We start from the raw sequence: 25,242 nt of genomic DNA on the forward strand, positions 1-25,242 counted from the left end.
TATACAGCAAACATAGCCGTTAAAACGCATTCATTATGTTCACACGTGCGCAATACAATAACTAATTTTGCGTTATTTCATAAAATCTAATTAGGAATTGGGTCGTTTCTAATTAAATTCCAGCATCGCAACGCAGTAAAAGCACTTCTGTCTAAAAATCAGCACGCCATCGACGTACTAAATGCATCTGCGACCACTTCACTACGATTAAAAACCGAAATCGCTTGCGTTATATGAATTTCTTTAACTTGTTACATACTTTTACGTGCTTGCACAATTGTTACATCATCACGTAAATTCTAGAAAACGGCCAAACTGAAAGAAAAAATGTCATGAAAATATAAATTACCAGCTAGACATCTAGTGTGCAATGCGTACAGCACTAAAAGATTAAAAGAGACTTAACACAGCGAAAGCCTCAGGACTTAGGCAAAGATTAATGCAGGCCAATTGTCTGATCGTACAAAAACTGTATTGGCGTGCAGCGTTTACGCCAAGCCGAGCTCGCTATTCGGAACATTCAACTGACATTCGTCTGGAAACCTGTGCCCGCGTAGCTCTGACGAGAAATGTATGTCAAAGCCATCTATGCAGCAAATATTAAAGCGTGAAAGTAACTATTGAAATACTGATAATGGCTCTTTATATATGGCTAGACGTTTTGATATCACCAGGATCATTCGATTGCGCTTAAATACCTCGTTAGCAAGCACGAATCCTATCTTGAGTCATCTGAGCTAGTTTTTGAAGTGGTGGTCTTTTCATCACGACAACGTCACAAATCAACATTGTGGCAGTGCTTTGGTCGATTCGTCATGCCGTTAACGACATTTCTCAATGAACATTAGTTCACAATTGAGAATCTGTACTGAATTGGATCTTAGGGCGTGAGAATTACCGTAGTGACCATTAACATGAAAATCGTCAACTAAAGTAAGCCTGTACAAACAACAAACGCTTTGTTGCTGTTTGTAATGTGCGTAAACCTAATATAAACTTTGTTGAAAATAGAAAGCTACGTAATTATTGAGCGATTATTCTGTTTTCTTGTTCAGTGGTATTGCAGGATCGGCTGATCGAATCGTGGCGGCAAACCCATTCCGGAATCGTTCAGTGATCAACAGATTTCATTAATTCTCGTACTTGTGAAGCCGCTGCAACAAAATTTCATTCTCTTGGAGGAGCTTGCGTACTTCTTCACGAAGGGCGAGGTTTTCCTTTTCAAGGAATGATGCGCGTAGGACAATTTGGTTTTCTTTAACGCGTCGAACTTCACGAGATCTGTAATTTTAATCAAAGAACGAGTATTTGTTTAGAAGAGATGAGTGTCTTTGGTTAGTTTGATATTTTCTTTATACCTCCAATGTTAGCCATCTGTGTTACTAATTTTCATTTCTTGTATGCCTAGAGGTGTCAACTTAAAAGGCAATACGAAACAATTGAACTTTTAGCCATATTGGATTATCATACATGTTGCTTTCAGATGTGAGATTGTTTGCGATTAAACGTTTTCTAATGATGTCATGGCGGTACCGTGCAAAAATGATCTGAACATGCTAAGTAGATAAAGAAATAACATGCAGCTGAATGAGGTATTCCATAGTCACTTGAAGCGCATTAAGCGTACAACTAAAAGAAAGATTAACAAGGTCTCTGTGGAGTCTTCGCATGGTACGTCATCGTGTAGCCCACGCGACAATCATCCGAGCACTAGGCCCTTTTTCTTTGTTTCCGTATCAAATAAAGAGCATTTCGATTGTAAATGAATAGGTTGTCGAAGTGGATATCTAATAATTGGTAAGGTAGCACTGAATGGTTCTAAGAAAAGCTATAATTCAGACCTTTTAGCAGCAATGTTATTTTTTTGTCTCCTAGCCCAATACTTCTCGTCCTTGTGTTCCGGAGGCACAAATTGTTTTCGAGATTTCTTAATTATCGGCTGTGGTTTGAGTTCATCTTCGGAAAACGAGTGATTAGAAGGATCGAAATCTTCTTGCCCTGCCAAAATGTCATTAACAATGAATGAATATATATATATATATATATATACTTTTTTATTATTAGTCTTATTTATTTAGTTTTGTTGGGTAACATTTACCAACCATTTGAAATATATTTCAAGTGTTTGGTATACAAATTTATAACAACTTGGCATACTAAACATATCAAGTTTTATATGTTATTTCATACCATACAAATGGTGGCTACTCGAACTTGGCATTTTCCGGTTAGTTACTGCGCTAAGCTGCCCAGCGGTGGAACTTGTGGGCAGTCAGAAGCATGACACATATTACGAGCGTGGCTACATTTAATACACCGACCATATTGATCAAATTTATGAAATTTTTGTACCCTGCATAAGAGATAATGAATGTCGTGCAGTGCATAGCGCGTTACTGCGTGTCTGTTAAACCCGTCTCGTCCTCTCCGGGTTTCGTCCATGATGATCGCCGTTTGCTAGAATTGGGGATTGACCTTCGCAAATTTTTATCCCATTTTATAAAGCTTTCTTGGAGTACTGGAGCTACCGATAGTCTGAAACGGCGACAGAAATCCTCGGCGGACAGTGACATCGCTACCAGAAAGTAGACAAAACTGGTTTCTTCGAGGCCTTCTACGAGGAACGAGCCCTTTGTTTACTTCAAATGTTCAAGGTCCTCCAGTGTGAAAGCTTCCCACACCAAGCTCGCGTCGTAAGCGGCAACTGGCACAACTCTAATATATAAAGTCGCAAAGAGGTGTCGAGAGACAACCGATGGGGTGAAATACTAGGCTATCGAAGCCTTTTTGCATCTTTTACTAACATGCTGGCAGAAGCTTTGATTGCTATACGAGATCAGCAACCCTACACAAAAAATCGGTGGACATATGTTAGTGGTTGGCTCGAGAGATGTAGCGTGTCACGAGTCGCAATTCTGCTGTCCCGCCTGATTGCAACTTTAGATAGGTTGATGCTAATCGCAGTTCCCAAACGGCACAATGTAACCTGGCAAGGGCCCTGCTGTACAAGAAATAAAGATACAGTAACCCTACTGCTCCCGTAAATAACTGAATCGTGTTCACAGAGGAGAACTTCCGTCACATTTCTGGACCTGTTTTTTGAGTAGATCTTTGAATAGGACTAAGAAAATGAAAAGGCCCAAGTTATCACCCGGGGCGAAACTGCAGGTCCGATGCCCGTCATTACTATGGCCCTAGTATACAGAACTATCGTTGCTATTAAATGTAGCACATTCACCAGAACTTCGAGGACGTTTAAGACGAAGTTTGAGGCGAAGTCGAAGGGAACTTTGAAGTTCACAAATACTGCGAGGAAGACTGGGCTGCTTGAGATTCACTTGATAACCCTAAGTAGGATACCGTTCTTATCGAATACTTCCCCCTGATTTTGTACTTTTTTGTGAATATAGAGGACGGAGAACCCCTGGCTCAGCCTGTCGCGCCCGCACGTTACCAGTTCGTCCTACATTGCGCTGTACGGTGGGATCTCCTAACGTTAGGTTTCCGTAGATGAGAATGCTTCCTGGGGTGGGTTGGACAAACCATAGATTTCAGGATGTCGACGAATTTTGTGTATAAATTTTAACGTCGGTCAAGTTTGGCACTGAAAAAACCTTATAAACACGTTTCAGAACTTGTTTCGAGTCCAGTTTACTAAGGTTTTTTGATCCGGACGCGCGATGCTCTTAAGAAGGCGTTGAGGCTCAGTCTAATAGGAACGTGTGCCTGGAGCTGCTCTTTTTTACAAAAAAAGAGAGCGATTTTTCCCAATGTATTTGATTTTATCACTCTTTGCGTCCATGGAAAGGGTCTCTATGGTAGACCTTTATATAAGACCGATTAACGTTGGTACCTTGTTGGGGTATATTTTTGTTTTTTTTTTTGTGGCGTAAACAGACTTTGGAAGATATAGATAAATCTAGAAAAACCAAAATGCAGCGCGACATGCCAGCATTGACAAACTAATGTAATCGTGTTGTGATTAGATGCGCTTATCGCATAAATATCGCTCACATTCTTATTAATATAATATCGTAGATATCAAGAATATATTATGATATGTGCTATATTTGCTGCTTGTGTAAAGGCAAAGTCAATTCATGGTCATAATTGATTAAGTCAAGCCGGCGACCCACGATGATTATTGTGAGCTTTTATTGGATTCTTACTAACTATCTTTGTTAACAACCCACAAGTTCAATAATAATATCGGCTTTAATATGTCCCTACGGATTCGAACCAGAACTAGCTTGTGGTTTGTGACCCTTGCTGCGCAGTTTCACTGAACGATCTCAATCAATCAATTCTTCTCGATCAACAATAGCAATTTGTGATTAATGTAAAGGTGCACTTAAGTTGGCGTAAAATTATCCAGTAAACTACAAAAGTAGGTACATTGGAACTAAGGTTACCGGGTATCGTAGCGAGAGCCAGATCGTTTCGAGTAAAAGTACACTCAACGTTCACAAGAGATGCGGCACCTTCCGGAGCTGGTTTTACTTCTTTGACAAATTGTTCCGCTAGTGACTGAATGTTACTGTATCCTGAAAAATATCGTTTAGTGTTAGAAAATATAACCCCTGTCAATGACTATCCGCTGTTCAAACTGCTCATCAATGCTGAGAAAAGGCCCCTTAAAGCCATGTTCATATATATACCCTTTTGCTAACAATATTAACAGATTCGTTTTGTTTCTTATTCAAGTACTGTCTTTGGATAATCGAATCTCCCTTATGAGCGGCGCATGCCAAAACAGAAAGTTTGTTGAAATCAAACAAATTTTATTTTTGTAAATCGACTGTGAATTAGGACCCGACCTGAGTACATATTCTGCTCACAGCGTGCTCGCTGCAGTGACGATCGGTGCGATGCCGTGCCCCCTAGATCGTCATTGCTTTGCCGCTGCTGTCCATACGCTACGAGCTGTTGCTGTTGGCGCTGTTGTTGTAAATGTGCCCCTCCTGCTAGCTGTGGCTGTCGAATACATCGGCTTCCACCTTCCTGGAGGAAATCGTCTAGGTCCATGTACTCCAGCTTGATATCACTTAGGTTGCGTTCCCAGGTCAAATGGCCTGCGACATGCGCAACATCAGCAAACGAGATAGAAATCTAGGTTGAGCTCGACATGTCTATATGAAAGAATATGTTGAAGTCTTCTGACCGAAATCGTCAAAACCTGCTGCTAGCTTATGCCTCATTGCTCACGATACTTCGATATGTGTGAAGTAAGTAATTTATTGAGTATGTCATATGCGTATAAATTAGGTCACATTCAAATAAATCCACTTCGTTTAGCAATCTTTAGGTAGACTGTGCATTTTTGTATATAGAATATATTTACCAAGAGGAAAGGACACCGAGTTTAATAAACGTCGTATGATCAAACCTAAAAAATGTGCTACTTTGACGTGCGGGAAGACCTGACTTAAACATTGCGTCACAAGTGTTGTTTCATCACAAAGCGTATGTTTATCATGCCAAATTTTGAACTTACGCCACTTCATATGTGTTTACGTTAATTAGACAAACGCATTGGCCCTACATGACGGAACGGAGGCCATACAATTGAAATTACTAGATTATAACGACATGCGTGTATCTACTTTTTATTAGAATATCCGAATGAGCGTCTTACCGTTGTGACTTGCAGCACTGATAGCATTGGCATGGTGCTGCTGGGGTAGGTGAATAGCTTCGTTATGAGGCATGGCCGTTCCCTGATTGTTATGGTGCTCACTGCCACCTCCAGACCCACTGCAGGCTGTATGTTGGTGAAGGATTGCCATATAGCTAATTGGGCTGGGGAACTCGTTACTTACGCTGCTGCTGCTGGTCGTATCCCGTTTGTCTGACGACGAGAGCGGCAAATTCAATTCGTCACCAGCACTCGACACTGCGGAGATGGCGGTTGTCCGCGACCGTTCTGCTACTGTGCGATTGGTAAGCATACAAACAAAATAAGTGCTATCGTTACATTAAGCCCGCTTTGATCTATACCATTAAACTGTCCTAGCACAAAATGTTTTCGTCCCTGAGCGTTTTTTTATTTGTAAACTGGTTTTTATAACATATTGTCAAACCACTGTTTAGCACTACGATTGAACGGCCGTCAAGGAACGGGTAGGAGATTCGATAGGGTAGCCTTAGAGAATCAAGAAGAAAACGAATTATGCTTAAATTCGACAGCGTTCTTTTTTATTGTCGTTTGAACTTTAAGCAAAAAACTATAATGTGTGTCTACGCTCAGATTCGAATTAACACTACCTATGTGCTGCTTTAATTGAAGTTCCCAGCAACTGAGGGTCGCAAGGATTCCTACCGGACGTCAAGATGAATGGCGGTGCAAGGTCATGTCGAGTAGCTGACCTTCTCTTAAAATATATAATGATACTAAAATTTTAGAATTTCTCCGATGGTCTCGCATTTGAGTAACACATTTTGCAAGAAGATCATGTGAATTTTTGTACGATGCTAGCTATGAAAAACGGCCCATCTACAAGACTACGACCAAAGACGGCGGCAAAGGGAAAAATCTAGATTTGCTTGCATTAAAAATACATCTATGTGGACACAGGTAAAGGGAAAAAGATATTTATTAATATGAGCTTCCTTTTTTTATGCATCGATAACTGTATGATGTCAGAAATTGTTTCATTGTTAGTACCTATTATCAGTATGTACTGTGCGCTAGGATCTCTCATACTAAAAACTAGCTGAGGGGTTTTGCGGCAACAAGGAGTCTCATAGAAATCAATTATTTAGAATAAATTCCACGAAATATAAAAATACCTGCAAGAAAATCGGTTGCATTGAAACTGATGCAAAATCTAGTAAACTGGGGTTTTGAGTGTGGAGGAAATCGTCGCCGCAACTACGATTTCTTAACTCCACGGTTGTAAGGAATGACAAAGTGCGTGCAGATGTCCAGTAGCGAACATGGTCCTAATAGCCATGGAAGAGTTATGCCTTGAGCAGACGTGGTAAAGCTACAACGACTGCTCAGCAATAATGAGGTCAATTGTACGACGTTGTTACAGGAAACTCTACTACCAGCTACGACCCGTATCAGTAAACGCTACTGCTATAAAAGGGCGAGATGTTGCTCCAATAAATAGCATTTGTGCTGGTTTGCAGCGCGCCATTATTAAAGTATATATATATATATATATATATATATATATATATATATATATATATATATATATATATTAATTGACAAGGTGCTGAGTGTTTCATAATAAATAATATGTTGAAACCCTGGGCACGAATGTTGCCCTGTCTTGTCATGTCAAGTGCAGGGAACTACGTTGGCAAAAGACTTCAGATGACGACCAACTGAGTCAATGCCAACCTAAAATAAGGCTAGTTCAAGCTAGACACGATTAGCGATCGACGTTCTTTGAGGAAGATCCTTCATGCTCACATCGAACGCAGAGTCACCTTCAGCTGCTGAAAAGTTTCAGGGAACATCGACACATTTCGTTGCGTAACCGGCTAACGGCTGCCTACAGGCGACTCAGCAACCGAACGTCGCTTTCATTTCTTATTATGAAACACCTAATCCCTATGTTATTTCGCTGACGCTGGGTCGAAAGGTGAGTTCGCGTTTCGAATTTATGCCAGCATGTATATGAAGCTGAAAATACTTTAACTGCATTTACTGATCTCAAAGCAATCTTGTACAATTTAAATGATGATTTTATGATCATCGCTGTCATTAACTCCCTATGGAATATTACACTATGAGAAAAAAACACGCTACTGTACAGTTGGGTGTTAGTTTCATGTATTTACATCACGGCATCTGCTCGGAGCTCAAACAGTTGACAGTTAGATTGAACAGGACAATCGTAGTTAATGATTTTAGGCAAATCGTCACCTGCCGAAGAGCAATTAAAACTGATTGCATCATCTGATTTTAGTGCCATGACAGAACGTAACAGATGTTACCCAAGTTTCACTTGAAATGATTATTAAATCTAAGGAAAAACCTACCAAGTCTCGAAGTGATAACACTTTTCACAGGAGTCCATGTGACGGCGCTGCCACGCCGGCGCTCCTCGTCGCCTGAATCACCTTGAGAAGATATTTTCAAATGAAACAGCAAAATGGAAACATCCATCCGAAACGCAAAACCTTCCACCGTAACAGAGTAACTCCTTGAACATTCTTCACTTATCCCTCAAATAATTAGCAAGCAAGCTAAAATGTATAGAGCTCATATACATGGTCGGCAAGTCTTCTGACAGTTAGAAAAAGTTATTTGATCACTCATTTTCCGTGTACACAGTATATACACACACACGCACACACTTAGTATACATTTATATTGTATGTATACATTATATGTATCTGTTAGATGATTTATCGAGAGGCTTTTGCTCCATCCTACATGATAGTGGTTACCTGTAGCAATAAAACAAGATGATGTTATTCGTATCAATGAATGAAGATGCTTTACTTGGTTCAGAGGTATGAATCGGATGTTCGATGATCCTCCGAAATCCGCCTCCAGCTGTCTGCGAGTTTTGATAGTGAGACGAAAGAGGAGTCCCTCCGTGAGTATTGTTGGCCGCTGACCCGATGATGACGAGGGATCCATGACCCCCAGCTGCGCCTGAAGTCGACGTTGATGCAGATGGTGTTGGCGTATTCTGTCTAGAAGAGCCACTGCTCATGTCGTCATACAAACCTGTACCGCTCCGACTGAAACATGCATGCTGCTAATATTAGATGTTTTTCGTACCCAATATCGTGCACGTTAGCTGTTAGGCACTACTGGAGCCGATTGGGTCCTGCCAGCCCGAACCAAGCTACGCCCAGATTTGATGTCCACAGTTAGCAGGAAAACACGTTACCTACTTCGATATCGTTATCACGCATACGGCCAGCATTGATTATACAGATTGCGTTTGTTATGTTAACAAGCGTTGATTATGTTTCCCAATTCGTAGTGCTATACTCTTTATCACGTTTAGTCGTTATTGAGAAATATCCGTGCAATTAATACGGTCCCTTGAATACGCCGTTGGGGTTATTTCAGCAAAGAAAACCAGTTCAAATATAAAAAAAATTACATGTTCTTTTGTCATGTCGTAGCTACATAGCGATACGTTTGGTCGAAACACTGCTAACAATATGTTTCATATTTTACCACATATAATAACGGCTCCTCCCTCTTAGCTAACAACAGACGAGGGCTTTCGTATTGTATTGCAGTGTTTTGGAAAGCAGAACGTATCTGTTTTTCTACGTAATATTCTAGCAGCAAAGAGCCCGATTCTAGTCGTCGAACAAGGGAAATTAATAAATGCCGGGCAAAAGGCTGATCGAGACAACGAGGCCTTATCGCAAAAAGGCTAGCAATTGCTCTTCGAGCACCTTATACGTGTGTATGACATGTACAGGACGAAGCAGGCGTTCCTTGAGAGTTTAAAGGAGTCGTTTAACACACATGTGTTCTATATATATATATATATGCTGTGCAGACGCAGGAAGAAGACTAAAGTTGATAAAAAACGAAATGGATTATGTTGTACAAGAGACAGGATACTAATTTCTTGTTGGACTCATTGGATTCACATGATCTATGACATCTAATAAACATGCAGAATGATAGATGATGTATCGCTAGAATCTGGGCTATAAACAGAGAGACTAACGAGGTGGACTTGAACTGAAAGGACCTGTAAAAGTAAGATGATTTAAACGCCCACGATGAAGAACTTCATAATCTGTTCTGGGATAGATGAAGCGGATCTATATCTCTCCGTCACGGTTGTACGCGTACTTGTGGCTCTCTTTATACTCTTTGTGCTTCTGATTACTTTTGAGATTTTGAAGTTAGTTCAACATTTGCAAATTAAATGTTTCTTGATTCACCACCCTAGCGACAGTGACAAAAGTAATGTAACAGTAGTCTGAATCCAAGCATATCCAAAAATTTACGCTAGTGTAATTAATACTAGCATTGCCCGTCGCCAATATACCAAGTGTGTTTCGCAGCCATCTATGTCGCGCCTCCGTTAATTGGCAAAAGAGCAAGTTCTGTGTACCTACAAATCTCTAAATAAAGTAGACAGCGGAAAAACGTGTTAAAGAATGTTGCAGATAAGTATTTAGGACTAATATATTCTGAAATGAAATCGACCGTGAAAAATAAAAACGTATGCCAACCTTAGCCCTTGTAGAGGTGTACTGTTTTCAAAGTAGAAACTTCGTCGCCATTGTTGCGATGTAAAGAAGTATAAACTTTAAAAAATTATCATATATCTAGCTAATCATGCTCTTGCGAAGATAATGCCATCAGCTTGATGCCAAGAACTATGTATATATGCACATACATGTTGGATTGTTGAAGAATCATTGACCGCTTGTCTAGCAGATGGCTTTAAGGTCACATATTTCCCAGAGTGTAACACGCGCCTGCCCGATGTTTGGACGTCATAGGAATTGACGCAAAAAAATTAAATCGATCTTAATGCATCTATGAATCTGCCGAAACGCAACGAAATTGTTAAAGCGAGCCATTGCCAAAGCGACCGATAACTGGTCACAAAAAGTTTATCAATAATACGCAAATGAAGAAAAAGGAGCTCCACAATCTGTGGCAAGATCCAAACGATTATCGCTCGAGTTTTTGTATTTGAGACAATTTATGCTTCATTGGCAACCCAATATATATTTTCTAAAATATAGAATTCGCTTCTGTATGGACAAAACTGTACAACAGAATCTGTAAAATGAAATGTTTCATGCACAGGCTTCTGGGCACTTCCCGCACAAACATTGTCGGTTGTCTTTCAACGTTCTAACACGTTGCCTAGCTCAAATGCCCATTCGATTTGTTATCTACAATTCATAGATTATACAAAATATCCTGTTATAGCTACATATTAGTGGAACTTACAACAGGACCGTAGTCATCGTATTGTGTCTACGACTAACTCAATTTTTCCCCTAAATACTAAATAAAAAAAAAACTAAATAAAAACTTTCACCTGCCGACATAATAACCGTATTACAGTTATTAGCATAACTTACTAATGGTTACTAAATCAACGTTTGGTCGCATAAAATTATGGATACGTGATGCACTTATTTTTCTTCTTTAGATTGAGTTCAAGATGTCGGCTTATATCAATGTACTAATTGTTTTGTTTCATTTGCTTTAGTTATAACTTGCTGCGCGTACCGAAGGCTAAATAAATCACTGTTTAAATTGGACAATGAACTTTCTAACAACTTCGACCGTTATAGGGTAACTTGCGTCATGACTCGAAGTATATGATAAAAAAAATTCTCTTCATACGTTAGCTGACAGAGTTTAATCAGTTGACGGTAAATTACTGGACCCTGTTTTATCTTCGAATAGTTTACTTTCTCAGTCTTCTACTCGCGATTAGTGGTAACAGTGAAATGATATTGGCCTTTCTAACAGCAATCATTGGCTAGCAGTATTTGAAATGGGAATCGACCTCACTATCACCGTTGGCAACGTTGCGAAGTAGACAAAAAAGAACTGCTACAGCTGAAGCAATTACATACCTCGTCAGCCCCGAAGATTGAGCGGGGCTGCAATTCATCGATTGTCTAGCGCCAGTTGCCTGTTGCGAAGCAATTTGCCCAGGGTTAGCCAACGGATCGGTGAGGGCGACGCTGACGCTTTGCGCTTCTGAGCCTAGGTGGGGGGGGTCCTCCCTGCAAAACAGGTGTCCCCGAAACTACGCCGACTAACCCATAATAGTCGTACACGCCGTGCGGAGGGCAGCTTGAAATCTGCGAAGGCTCCACAATCACTGATAGTTTGGAGGTACTCAGAAATCGTATGGTGGCGTTTATCCTGGAGGAACCCTCCTATGAATATTCGAAAGTCCTTTTTAAGGAAAACCACAAATGTCTGTATAATCTTCGGTAACGTCGGTATATCTTGCGGTCCAGGGTAACTACAATAGAGAAAGTACAGGCCTCCTCAAGGAGCTTAACGTTATCTCTGCTCGTGTCGGATACGGAGGGATCTGAAGTCTCTTATCCGAATCTAAAGTAAACAGGCAGTTGACACAGTTTCTGGACGCACTTTTTACAGTTATATCTATTGACCTGTTGCATACAGAATAGCAGGTATTAGGCCACGACTGTGCTTGACAGATAAACAGGAAAGAGACTGGTTTTTAATTTGTTCTTGGACACTGTTGAAGATTGATTTACGTCGATACGTGGGGTAAAGAACTTTCAAAGAGGAGCGTTTTCTTCAGCTACAGCTATTGTGATGACTGGTCTACAGCAGCGCTCACTGACCAGCTTTGTTGAGAAAGCCGAACTAACAAGGATGACCTACTACATGCTTGAATGAATCCAGTCTGGTTGATCTATCCGAAAATCGAATTCTGCGGGTCAGAAAGTCTTTGTGCGGCGACTTGCATATTCTTCCGACCTTTTTCTTACGCTATGTCGATCGTGACTAGATTTCCTTTGTTTTTCTTACATAAAAGGCTTATCACCAGCGTCGGCCCGACGTTATACCAGGCACAATTACTGTTTAATCAGCGAAGCCTTCGGATGGTACCCTTCAGCGCAGTTGAATGATGCGGCTCCCAGTAACGGCAGCTGTTGTCCTGTTTGAGGCGCTGTCGTCCTGAATTGCGTTTCGCCCCGTAACAGTATTTCATAAAAGGAATAATTACCAGTGTTGGTACACGCAGGAGAAATACACCGAATTTTCACTTAGTAAGTCCGAATGGGTGGAGAGCTGCATAACCGAGTATAGGTAAAAGTGTTTTTTTGATAATGATAGGGTTCCTGTGCTGATAAGGCCTGTTGATCTCCCGGTTGGCTCTCGTTTAGCGTGTTGATGTCCGGCAGTCGTCAGTGTTGGATCCTATGGATAGTTGATAGATAAACACGAAGACCCCTTCCTGTTCTGGCGGTGGCCGTGGGTTATCTAATCACCTGTCGCTCACGGGCAATACTCTAGCTTTGCGGGAAAACGCCTTCGAGGCGGGACTCGCCGGCCCGTAAGGGGCGGAGCCTTTTGCGTAAGGACTTCGAGCGGTCGTACTATTCGCCATCACTGGACTACCGGGTTAGCGATAGTAGCGCCACCTCGTCGGTCTCACGAGCACCCAGTACGATCGCCCCTTACTCCCGCTAGCAAACCCGGGATCTGGGTCCCGCTGCAAACCGCTAATCCGCCCTAACTGCTTCGGTACAGCTACTAGATACTCGATGACAAAGCGCAAACAGGTTAGTTGAATGTTGATGACTTGGCAATAGTAAAAGAAGACTGATTATTACGTTTCCTATGTGTTGCTTATCAAGTGAAAGATAAATCTGAGATGAAATAGATTTTATATACAAACTAATATTTTTGTAAAAAATAATGGAGATTTAAAGTACACTAAGCCAATAACTAGAATAATTTTTTTGCGATACTAACTGTTATTATGTAAACGTATATGCCGCAGACTATGTTATTTTTCATCGATCCTAAGAAAGGAGTATTGTAATTGACCGGCACGTCACTTGAGTGCGATGTATCTCACGTAGAAGGCTTTCATTCAGTAGATTCACTTGTTTTATTTTTATTCACCTATATTAAAGGACTTGCTAAGAATACCTGTTTTATTAGTGTTTTATATAAAACGGAAAAAAGATTAAGGGAAAATAGATTCACATTATGTATTGGCGTTAGCTCGCACCTCTGCTGCGGGTACCATTATGATTATGGCCTCTTAGAATTAGGAATTATTGAAATCATTAAGATGTACGGAAAATGGTTTATGGTAAAATTTTCGATAGTTCTTCTTCTTGCCATTGTTAGATGCATGTATATAGGATTGCCGAAACGCGCTAGCCGTTGTAAAATAAAAAAGAAGATGGAACGAAAGTCTTTGTATTGTTGAATTTCTGAGCGTTGTGACCACTTCGGCAATGCGTCGCAAGCAGTTTTTCAATTGTCGCCTATTCGGTGCAACGCTTCAAGTACAGGCTTTGCCTGACGGTCAAAGAAATCTCTAAATTTATTTCGAAACACCTGTTTCTGTTTGGTATTAAAATCTTAATGTTTTTAGAAACAGTTCACTGACAAGATAATCAAAAACTCTATCAAAGTACAAAACAAGTTCCCTTGCCGAATGTTGTATATATATCTAATACATTTCTTTGTCCGCATACTTCGCCTAGCCGTAACATGCTAAATCTACACTTTATATTTAATATTTCATTTATATAAAAATTGCTGTCCGACTAGATCTGTAGCTCCGAAATGTTCCGAATAGAAACGTAGTGATATTCACAACAACCCCAATTCTGTTCGTCATCACAAAACGTTCATAACCCTATAACCATTTTCCATTTCCAGTGCTTCGTCATGCTTTTCTGCCATTTAGCGTGTTCGCTAGTTCTATTGTTTAAGTATTTGTCCACCATATTTTTCTTTGCATCCCCACACTTTCGTGCACAACAGTCGCTTGAAAATACTTTTACATTGGACTATCATTATATGATTTCCAGCTATCAAACGAAACGATCGGTGATACCTGCTGCACCTCAAACAGCAATATGGGAAGAAAAATTATAGCCTTGTCCGACGCTATTTAGCAGGTCGAAAAATTTAATGACTTTGAATCTACGCGCCATCAGCAGACGAAATCTTGTAGAAATTTGCACTACGTTTTTGGTTGACCATTACAATAAGCTGGCTGACTAAAAATAACGAGTTAAAAGGCAAAGATATTTTTTATTGTTAGAAGTCAGCGGCCGATATTTGAGTTAGTGTTCCTTTATGGTAAGGGTAATGGTGGAATCCATCGAAGACAGGTGAAAGCAGTATGAAAGAAAGCTTCTAGCGAAGTACTAGCGCTAGAAGCGCCACTGGTGTAGTTATTTCAAGCATGAAAGCAAAGACAACAGAGGAGACGGCTACCTCTCAGGATCGCAAATGGAAAAACTAATTTCCGTGCTTACGGAAGCTAGTGAACAAAAGAGTATATAAACGGTATACTCTCTGTCGATTCAGTATTATGTTCCGCAACATGTGTAATGGAAGTATAACGAGAATATTGAGAATAAAAAAATTTAAGATGGGTTTTTCATGAACTGGGTTAAGGACGAGAAATAACACGTTTGGTGAGAAACATTCGCGCAATAATTGCCGGGAAAAACTCGTGGTACGCCAAAAAATGACTAAACATACGAAAGGCGTCGTATATGAGAGAAGCGATTTCGGTCATTATGCCTAATAAATTCGGGCGTAAGCTAATGTTGACGGTTGTTACGGACATCAGGGAATTTATATAACGCGATATTGGCGTATTGAAGAAAAGAGGGTCAATGATGCTTTATAAATGAGGAAATCCTTATGGATGTCTGGTGCACACAGAGTACCTAATTGAGCAAAAACACGATTTATTGCATCACTTTAATGACGACCTAAATTGAGCAAAAAAGAATCCAGTGATAGCTTCACAGTTGTGATCTCCAAATTTGAATCCAATGATTGTTTTGAGGAGGGCAATGAGTGTCACAGCGTATCGCAGGGTCAATTTGTACTAACACGTCGCCATATACAACCTATTAGAAACCTTGAGAACGCTGGCTTTAATGTATAAAAAATAAAGGGGAGTACATCTAATACATACCAAAATTCTGTAATTTTAAGTTTAAAAGTAATAAGTTTTTGGGCTCGGGACAATATTTTTGCGAATAATGTTGGAGTTTTTTTTGGAATTTTATTTACTCTGAGAAAACCTAGAATGGCATATTACCACTGTTTACTAAACCATAACTAATCCTTAAGAATCAATATCATGCACCTAGAAACCAATCTGAATTGTCATACAGTTTGCGTAATCCTATCGTAAGCTTTCCCCACCCTATTTCATAACGCTCAGGTGCGAAGTTAAAAAGCTGCTGCTAATCTAAACTGATAGACCAATAATTGCTTATTTGACAATACCAATAGTTTTCTTTCGCATCACTTCTATCCAAAAAAAGATAGACGAATCTAAATGTCTAGCTATTTTTTTTCCAATAAACGACTTTTTTTTGATATAAGATTAAATACACTGACATATAACGACGCTTAAAATGAAAGCAAAAAAAAGATACGATGCAGGTTATCCTTTCGCCTCCAAGAGTCGGGACTGCGCTAATATTACTTCGATGTGCTTGTTTAGTCTAGAAAAATCGTCCACAAGTCTTTCTCCGTACGTAAAAGTCATCGCTTCTACCTAAAACAGGACTCATACACTTAATGATCGTTCAAATACAGCACTTCTTAGATAGGCTAAGCCTGTTACGAACGAGCCCGACGGACTCTGAAATTGAATAATGTTTGAATTACGTTAGCAAGCGAAATTTAGAAGTAAATACACCATATCCTAAAAACTTGTAAATGAAAACCGGTAGAGTTTACTCCATGACAAATCAGTAAAAAAGGCAAAATCTCTTAGTCTCGAATATCAACGCTCACTAGTCAAGCTCTTGTTTCTCATTCCTTGTATTCTGTGTAGAAATTTATGAAAGATTGATGAATCCATTAGACAAAAAGGCCTTAAGTTAAGCACAGTACGTGACTGGTACAAACGTTTTAAGAATAGAAAATTCAGTGTTAAGGACCGGCAAGGAGAACTAGATGTCGGGACCCAAAGGACACGAACACATATCCGTAACCGAACAGAATTTTCACGAAGGCTGGGTTTGGAGTCTAAGGACTCTGTCAGCCAATACTGGTATTTTATATGCATCGTGTTATAGAATTGTAACGCAAATAATGAAAATGCGCACACTGAGTAAAAAAGTAATTCCCCTGTGAATTAACTCCAGGCCAATTGAAGAAGCATGTGATTCATTTCAGACGCAATTGGCGGAAGTTTAATCAGCAAAAAAGCCGCTTTCACATACGGTGGTCATGGACGAAACGTGGCTTACTCTCTACTGCTGATCGGTAAGGAACCAGCTTATAAAATGGCAGTCTAGCAAGAAATCGAGTTTAACAATAGAGAGTAACTTCGGGTATAAGGTGATGGTAATTCTTGTAATGAACATCGCGGGCATCTGCTACGAAACGAGGTATTCGCCAAAAATAAAAAAAATCAACGCAGCCCGTTATTTCGAATTCCTCGAGAGACTCATGATCCGTGGTCACGGAATTCAAAAGCGTGCAGTCTGGTTGCTTGGTGATAACGCCAGACCTTATCGACATATCTTATTTACTTTCTAGATTGAGTAAAAAAAAAGACTGAAGTTGACTACAATTCACTTATTCTCTCAGTTGAAGTCCGTATGACTACTGAACTTCCCATACCTTAAAAAACGATTTCTGGGCAACTACATTTTATTATACTCCGAGAAGCCATTATGCAAAAAAAAAATCGAGAAAGCTGAGACAAATGTGTAACAGAAATAAAGAAGAGTACCTCAAACACATTAAAAAAAATGTGTTTGAGGAAATAATATTATCTTTATTAATTGTCGACGACGGAATTCGAAACACACCAACCAACGTTGCATTTCATGTTCTAACTCTCCTGTATTTGCGACTTAAAGAGAAAATAATTAACGAAATGGCCCATATTCAACCCATCAAGAAAACTCTTTAGCTTCTCTCACAACGTCCCGTTGTAGGTGGAGCCAAGGGATCGACCCGAAGAGGCGGGGCTGCCCCACGTCGGCGGATTTTGCTACGCACAGCTCAAGTCCACAAAAAAACACTCGATTTAAACAAATTTTGCCGCTACTCGTAGGGTTGTTAGAATCCCCGTCTGTATTTGCAATGGCCCTTTACTTTTGTGTAGTCCGAAGCAGAGATGAGCACGTGTGGTGATAGCCTCATAGTGACTAGTTCTGGGTCTGTAGGTTAGAATTTAGACTTGTGTGTCCCTGTGCTTTCGGTTTCCCAGAGATGGAAAACAAGTTATTCTATGACAAGTTCGTCCCTGTACAAAATTGCAAACCAGCTGCTATAGATGAATGCGGAAAAGTGAGCATAACGTAAAATAGCTCATTTCTAATTACAGTTAATGAAAATAGAACGTCTGTTAACAAATAATGGTAAAAACAGTAAGTGCCTAGCGCTTCTCAAAACATCATTTTCTCGTTACGATACAATCGTTGCGTTATCTCGTCGCGAACGATGCAGTACAAAGATTTTTTCGTTAAAAACGGGGCTCAAACAGAGTGCCCTATCTACTGAGGACCAGGCGCCAAACAAAACAATAGTTTATAATATTTGTAGTCATCATTTGGGATGGGGCTGAAAAATTAATTTCGAAAAGGCGTTTACCGCAAACTTCGAAAAAAGGTTTTGCCCGTACCATGTCGGCTTGTCCATTTCCAAACAAATAAAGAGGTCCAAGGCCATAAAGATGTGGATTTTTGCTGTTGTACTTAATTTAGTAATAAATGTATTCCTTTTTACGTTTCGTTCATTGTAGACATTTCGTTACCTTTCCAGGGAAATTTGCGGCTCAAAAGCATATGTAATATGAAAACAAAAGGGGCATTTGCATGACATTTATCTCATTACAAGCATATGCCTTCGACTAATATCAATTTGTTTTTTTTTTTAATAAAAGCATTTTTGCCCGGAAGTTTAGTCTAAAGCTAAACTAAACTTCCCTGAGATCTTCCAACAATGGCACTATTTTGTATTCTTTGTAAAAGTGTAGACAGCATAATATTAGTCACTATTAATAAAGACTGACGACCAAGTTGATCTTGTGTTTCGCTCATTCTACTAACTACAGTGCGGACCAGCTTGAGTGCATGGATCCGACATGCGCACCCTAAAAATGATTTACTCGGAGAGACGTATGTAAAGGTCGCGTGGCTACGAAGCTAGACGCATATAGCTAACATCTTTTGTGATGATGTCCAAGTGATCCCAAAGCTGAAAACCGTAAGGCAGTCAAGTTCAAGGATTAGCCGAAAAGCGAAAGCTTTTGCATTATCTCTTCCTTCTAAAAAAACAGTTTCATTATATTTTTCTCAATTCTAGGCCATCCATGCAAGTTTCAGCAATGCTCCTTCCAATTTCGACCCATAAATTGTTGGCAATAGGATGTAAAACTAGGGAGCAACGTCACCAAGACTTGCTAAGGGCAAGCACAAAAGAAAAAACGGGTATCATCATCATACCGAAACCCTTTTGCCGTGTAACATACTCGCTAAAGCAACTCATCAATTAAGTAGTTACCATCATACAGATGGATCTTCACATGGCTTTCTGCACTTTTATACTTGTTAGCTGCTTGTTGCAAGGGCCGCAACCGCGACCATGGTAGTCGATTATTTGGATCCTCTTTTCCCGCCCTCTCCCAGCAACAGCTAGTACCGGGAAATTTCGTAGCTGTGCTTTGCGGGCTTCACTGCGGCTTGTCGACTAAGCCTGGTTACGAATCCATGTGAAGGGCAACAATGACAGAATGGGGCAAAAACGCTGAATATAGAGGAGCTAAAGAGCAGAAACACAGCAGAAGTGGCAAAGAAAATCAGCAATGAAAACACTCATCTCTCACCTTTTTTGTATATAGTTGACAGCGACAGTTCTCACGAACGCTCATTGAAATACCTCGCTTTCGCTTTCCGTATCCCTGCGTATCTTGTTCACAGCCTGAGATCGACAAACCGACCTGTCGAACCTGGCGGCATTTCTACTTCCGATCAAATAAGATCTAAAGAGCACATGCTTCTCAACTACAGGATAAAAACCCGTTTCTCTCCGTTAGCAAACAGGAGCGTTGACGGGATGCTCCACAACTTCGTAGACGAATCGCATGCAAGGGTCGACCGGTAACATTAACGAAGTGCTATAGCTATTACTATGAAACGACAACAAGTATCTCGACAGCTTGCTGGTTGGTTCTACTGAATATTTACGTTTTTACGAACTGTACCGGTGTTACTTTTGAGCATACCGCTCTAAACGACTCAACCACCGAGGATGCTAAACCTCTAATTGATTCACTATACGAGCCCTCCACGCTGCCGTCAGTGTTCAGCCTAGCTCCTTCTACGCTGTTGTAGCCTGTCGTTAAGGTACGCGAGCATCCTCTGGCAAAGAGCAAACGATAGAGGCAATAAGCAGGAGTGCGTGTGCGAAATAAATGTAAATCTATACCGCGTGGAACTTTACCGAAGAAGATTAACTTTTTGCCAAGCGGAGTAGCAACCCTACCTGTTTCGATGGAAAGGGTTAGGTTATAATGGTCGAGGAGTCCCGCGGAAGCAAGGCGGCGCACGCTCGGCTCAAATCAAAGCGAAGACAGGGTGCGTTTTAACGCGATTTACATCTGAAACCCACTTTTAGCAGTTCAGCACCGCAGACAACCCCCAACCAGTAATGGCATAGTGATACTGATCTGCAACCCGGAAAACGCCCGGTATCGTTTTGTCGTCATTGTCCCTCCGTATTTTTAGCCACGACAGTTGCGAAGCGTGTCAACGAAAGTGGTAATAAATGAGCAGTGAAGGAAAGTCAGCTGATGTTTTTTTTTCTGTATTTTGAAATATTTAAAACATTACTAGCCAAGATTCTTTCTCCAATTTGCACAGCACTCGTGCGTACAAAAGTGAGGGACTTAAGTGGATTTCCTGAATGCGTTTGGTTTAGTGGGCGGGGTGAAGCGGCGGCGAAGTGTGGTCTGTTCATTATTGATCCAGATTGGTGACAGTTAAATGTATGACTTTGAACTTCTCTTACTTCTAACCTATTGAAGTGTCTATGGGAGCTCAAATATAAATGGGTTAACTGTGACATCAAGGATGTTGAGAGTTTGGCTTATCAACTATGCATCTAACGGTACTGTTCGATTGAAGAGATGAAATCGATGCCCCTAACACAAACAGTTAAGTAGAAAGCACTTATAAAGATGAAATTAAATTTCTATTGACGCTTGTAATAAAGTGAATTATACATCGTACCTAGGAGATCTAAAACGTAAAATACGGTCATAATTATAGGTGCATAACGTCAAAATCTAAACAGTCACTCTAAATCTAAATAGAATCTTTTACAAGCATGTCAATACGACAAGAGACATGATATATATAAAAAAATCCACAGGCCCATCAGTGATTGTGGGTTCTACATGACATCCATTGAATGCACACATATCTTTTACCCTTTGACACATATATGTATAACGTATTTTTCTATATTGTCAAATCATTATGATATTCGTGTCTTTCCATTCAACAAAAGCTGGATTTCTTCATTGATGGGCAATTTGTCAATGCTCGTTCCAGTGTAGCTAGTTCAACCACACGCCGTTCACATGCTGCATTTCCTGTATTCGTTGCCGTTACTTCTTCACCTGCTAACTCTGACGCTAACTTCTGGTGGAATCCCAATTGTCTTTTGATTGTTGCTATCCTCTCGCATTCGCTGTATCCTATAATAAAACAATACAATATCTATCAATCTATCGCATTTCGTTCATTTCGTAGCAATTTGAGTCCCGATGTCTTTTTGTCGTGGTCTTTTGTAGGCTCATTGTAGGCGCAGCGTTTATCTCCTGCTAGGGCCCGGAGAAAAAGTCCTCTTCCGACAGGGCTGCAGCAGCAGACATAAGGAACCTGATGGGCACAGAGAAAGGGATGAGCGGGAATCTAATCTCGAATCGACAAAATGAGCTAGGTCGCCTTCGTCGTCACCGGCCCGGTCTCCGAGGAAATATCACATCTCACTCAAATAGATCAACTTCACCAGCGTGAAGATTGCCCCCGCCTTCACCTGAGCCCCGGCTTTTGCCCACTTTGGCTTTCGTCTGCGCCAGTAGTAACCTGGTATTATATGTCTTACCGATGGGCTATTTCTGTTTTCGTCACTCGGCGATGTTGAGTTTTAGTCTCTGACAGACTGTTTCCAATCATAGATGGACGCCGACATTGGATCTCTTTCGGTAAAACGGTGTCGCCTAGCATGTATTGGCCTTTTCAACGGCATATACACGACCAAGTGTCGTGATTAGATGAAGTAACCACAGCTTCAACTGTTCTCGTCGGATGAGTTTTAAAAAGTTTACTTTTTTCAATTGCTCAGGAGATGAAATGCTGGCCATGCTATACGTCTCTGTCAGCCATGATGAAAGTGTGAATATTGGCGTGCTTGAAACGTATTTTCACGTTCATGCCTCAGAGGTTGCACTTGCTGATTTTCGAGCTATGTTCCAACCAGCTTAGTTCATGTATTTGACAATGAGTTTGTGCTGCGTAGACGGCCTTAACAGGAAATCGAACTCGAAACCAGCTACTCTAGTAAGAAGGTTTAGAAAGACCACACGCATCAAGGGCTTTTTACAAAAGGCTATAAAGGGCTCGAATTATCGGAACTGGACTCGTTAAATAAATGTATCATATAGAACTAAAGAGTACATTTAGCTACTGAAGTACAAGGTACTTTGTTGAGTGTCCTAGTTCTAATGATATAACCCGAATGCCGGCAGTGTAGCTAGTGATTTGAGACGCAAATATGAATCATATTCACGCTTATGTCCCTACTGAATTGCGTAATACCCTATCGTTTCACCGCACATATAGTGATGATCGATTGGTACAAGCTTGTTCCCAGGCCGATTTCTTAAACAATACCAATACTAGTTTGAATCTAAGATTTCTTACACGAAAAACTATCGATTCCCACGATCAGAACACGCGGTCGCTGTGGGTCATTCAATTCAATTGGATTTTCTTACTCATCGCGCGGTTATAGACCATTGTGAAGGTTTTATCTAGTTATTCCAAACCCGTGACCATGATTATCCTGAAATGCCCAGCACAGGCCTAACCAACTGGATGAAGCCAGAAATAACTATTGCGCCCCCGTCGGTTTTCCCTAGTACATATGTAAATGGACAAATCAGAACAATACCCAAGTCTCTCCCTTCTGGCCGCCGTTTAATAGATGTTAACTAAACATCGCCTTTGATGCTTTTGATCACACAAATATCTTATCATATTTTGTTGTGGGTAATGCTACACGCCTCCTCACGACCCAGCCCATTTCGATGGCTACACCAACAATACCAAACGCTAGCTCTTCCCTTTGCCTAATGCAGCCAGACAACACACTAGGTGAGGTGATGTCTTGTACAAACACGGACAACCTTCTCCGACTTACAACTTAATGCACTTCGATTTGGGCAGGATGACGATGGTGTTAACTCAGACCATTCTATCCGCGGTAGTTCGTCAGTCAAAGCTTTTGAACAATGGGATTGAAGCAAGACATGGCCAATTCGTAATGGTTAGTTACGGGTGGGCTGGGCGCATAGAGCCTACGGGCATTACAAGGTTGCACTCACAAAATACACATGAACGAAGGCATACGCATGGAGTTTTGTAAGCAAGCACCACCAACTTTGTCGCAGGAGATATCAAGCCAGTCTTTTTGATTGTTATTTTTATTTTGCGGAAGCTGTTCCTGTAATGTAAGCCGAGTCGACAAATCCTATGGAACGACGCTAATGTCTTGCAACAGTTTAGGCTGAATGTAAAGCTGTCACTTGGATTCATGGACAAGCGATCGACGTCAAAAGCGTACGGAAAATTAACCTATTAAAAAATGATGCACCCGTAGGATAGGTTAATATTTGCGATTTACAAAAAATCGCGAGGAGTGCTGGACAAGGTATATTGAGTTATTCCCACCTTATTTATTCACTAAAAACTTTCTGCTTTATTCGATAGCGAAATGCTGTTGTATAGTAACAAAGCCGTGATTTCCTTGCAGCTAATCAGCCCTTCTCTTTTTTTGTCCTGAAGAAGTCCATCAATTGGCTGCCTTAAAGTTTCGAGCAGCAGTTTCCACTTCGCAGTTTCGAAACAGATCTTTTGAACGCGATAGAACTGACCAACTATAAATGCAAGATTGGGGCCTTAGTGGCTCCAAGGCCGAGTGTGCTCACTTCGTGGCTTCCATAGCGGTAGTACTAACAAAGTCCAAGAGAATTCCGCAGCACTGCATAATCCCGAAGTTCAATCAAAATAAATATTAAATTATTAAGTAATAATAAATAAAGATACTACCAGGCGATATATTAGGTACGATATAGATACAAACGCGCAGGTTTTCCCTATAAGAATCAAAACATGCGAGAAAAAACTCAACGGCATCCACGTGCATAGAAGTATGCCAGCCGGGTGAACTTTATTGATATAATATTTTTTGATGAGTTAGCTTTTGCCTAGCCAGGAGCTAACCTTTAGAGAAGGTCTTTTGCTGGATATAACGATGACTCTGGAGGTTCGGCAACAGCTCGATCATGCCACATAGAACGAAACAATGTGGGCTACTACTAAATCAGTTGGTTGGAAGAAAACCGTTTCTCGTCCGATTGATGACTCCCTGGATCCATGCGTGATCACAACACGCCCGATGAAGTACACGTTAGGCTTACGTAAGCAAAATGTGTGAACGTTAATAACAACTTACGTGAAACACGTCCCTAACTTGAAAAAAAGAAGAGCAAAGAACGTGGCAACTCTAGTTTTTTAGAAGGACAATAAACAATGTGGCTTATTACTGGGAAATCGAATAGTTTTCGTCGTAATATACTGAACGTAATCCCATGCAAAAAAGCCTACAAGCATATATCGAGATGGCGCACAACAGGAATGCTCATCTAATTAACATAATACAATATCATTAGACACCTATTAGGTTACACTCATGGAGACCGCATGCGAATCTTCTTATAATAATAATGACGTCTTGGATAGGAAATTGTCCGCTACGATCATGGATACGTACCGTTCGGGTTAAACAATTTCGAAAAATTAGGTAACATTCCCAGCAATTTTTGTTTACTAATTTTAGCTCGAAACTTTAAAGCGAATCAATTGCCGTCGCGTGAACATTGGTCTTGTCGAAATTTTATTTTTGCAGCATCGAACTTCCGCACCAAAGTACACTGCCGTGCACCGAAAATAACGTCATGTCATCGGTTACATCTAACAGCGTTCGACAACTTATCAAACTCAGCTCGACCGCAACTGAGAATTATAATCGAACGTTTCCTTTGGGCTGAATATATCCGCGATTTAGGTAGGATTTTACCGACTAACTATTGTGTCTAATGAGTCCACGTGGTACGGGCCCGTCCTCCAAAACGCAATAGCATCTATCATACGTTGTCCAATCTGCGTCTTTTCGAAAATTTCAAAAGCTTAAAACAGCCAGATTTAAAATCCAAACTAGGCCTGTCCTTCCGTCTGCTAAAACGTTTCTACACCACCTAATTT

The 25,242-nt window shown here is 40.6% G+C and overlaps 1 protein-coding gene and 2 long non-coding RNA genes across 4 annotated transcripts; 2 read left to right on the forward strand and 1 right to left on the reverse strand.

Annotated features, from left to right (window-relative positions):
• Positions 1-445: 445 nt before the first annotated feature.
• Positions 446-1,318, forward strand: LOC147755725 (uncharacterized). The gene is made up of 2 exons (XR_015325847.1): positions 446-571; positions 1,056-1,318. It is a non-coding gene; the product is annotated as an uncharacterized LOC147755725 (long non-coding RNA).
• Positions 564-12,948, reverse strand: LOC111249848 (uncharacterized). 2 transcript variants are annotated; one of them, XM_022804250.2, is made up of 8 exons: positions 11,548-12,948; positions 8,462-8,706; positions 7,996-8,076; positions 5,636-5,929; positions 4,818-5,072; positions 4,413-4,544; positions 1,842-1,998; positions 564-1,281 (listed from the first exon to the last, which is right to left on the reverse strand). In XM_022804250.2, exons 1-8 carry the CDS (start codon positions 11,583-11,585, stop codon positions 1,131-1,133), a joined length of 1,353 nt encoding a protein of 450 aa, XP_022659985.1. In that variant the 5' UTR covers positions 11,586-12,948; the 3' UTR covers positions 564-1,130. The 2 variants fall into 2 exon arrangements, with proteins under 2 accessions (XP_022659985.1, XP_022659989.1); XM_022804254.2 differs by lacking the exon at positions 7,996-8,076.
• A 166-nt stretch (positions 12,949-13,114) lies between these two features.
• On the forward strand, positions 13,115-18,365 carry LOC147755726 (uncharacterized). The gene is made up of 3 exons (XR_015325845.1): positions 13,115-13,242; positions 16,856-16,945; positions 17,626-18,365. It is a non-coding gene; the product is annotated as an uncharacterized LOC147755726 (long non-coding RNA).
• The last annotated feature ends 6,877 nt before the right edge of the window (positions 18,366-25,242 follow it).

Source organism: Varroa destructor, unplaced genomic scaffold, assembly GCF_002443255.2.
Source record: "Varroa destructor unplaced genomic scaffold, Vdes_3.0 BEIS01000004.1, whole genome shotgun sequence".
NCBI lineage: Eukaryota > Metazoa > Arthropoda > Arachnida > Mesostigmata > Varroidae > Varroa > Varroa destructor.

Bases quoted from the DNA above. Each gene is read 5' to 3' on its own strand.
- LOC111249848 (XM_022804250.2), bottom strand. From the start codon at position 11,585: ATGAATTGCAGCCCCGCTCAATCTTCGGGGCTGACGAG. The intron at 5,930-7,995 runs GTAGGTTTTTCC...CCAATCGCACAG, and splicing joins TGTTATCACTTCGAGACTTG to TAGCAGAACGGTCGCGGACA. The intron at 5,073-5,635 runs GTAAGACGCTCA...CGCATGTCGCAG, and splicing joins CAGTGCTGCAAGTCACAACG to GCCATTTGACCTGGGAACGC.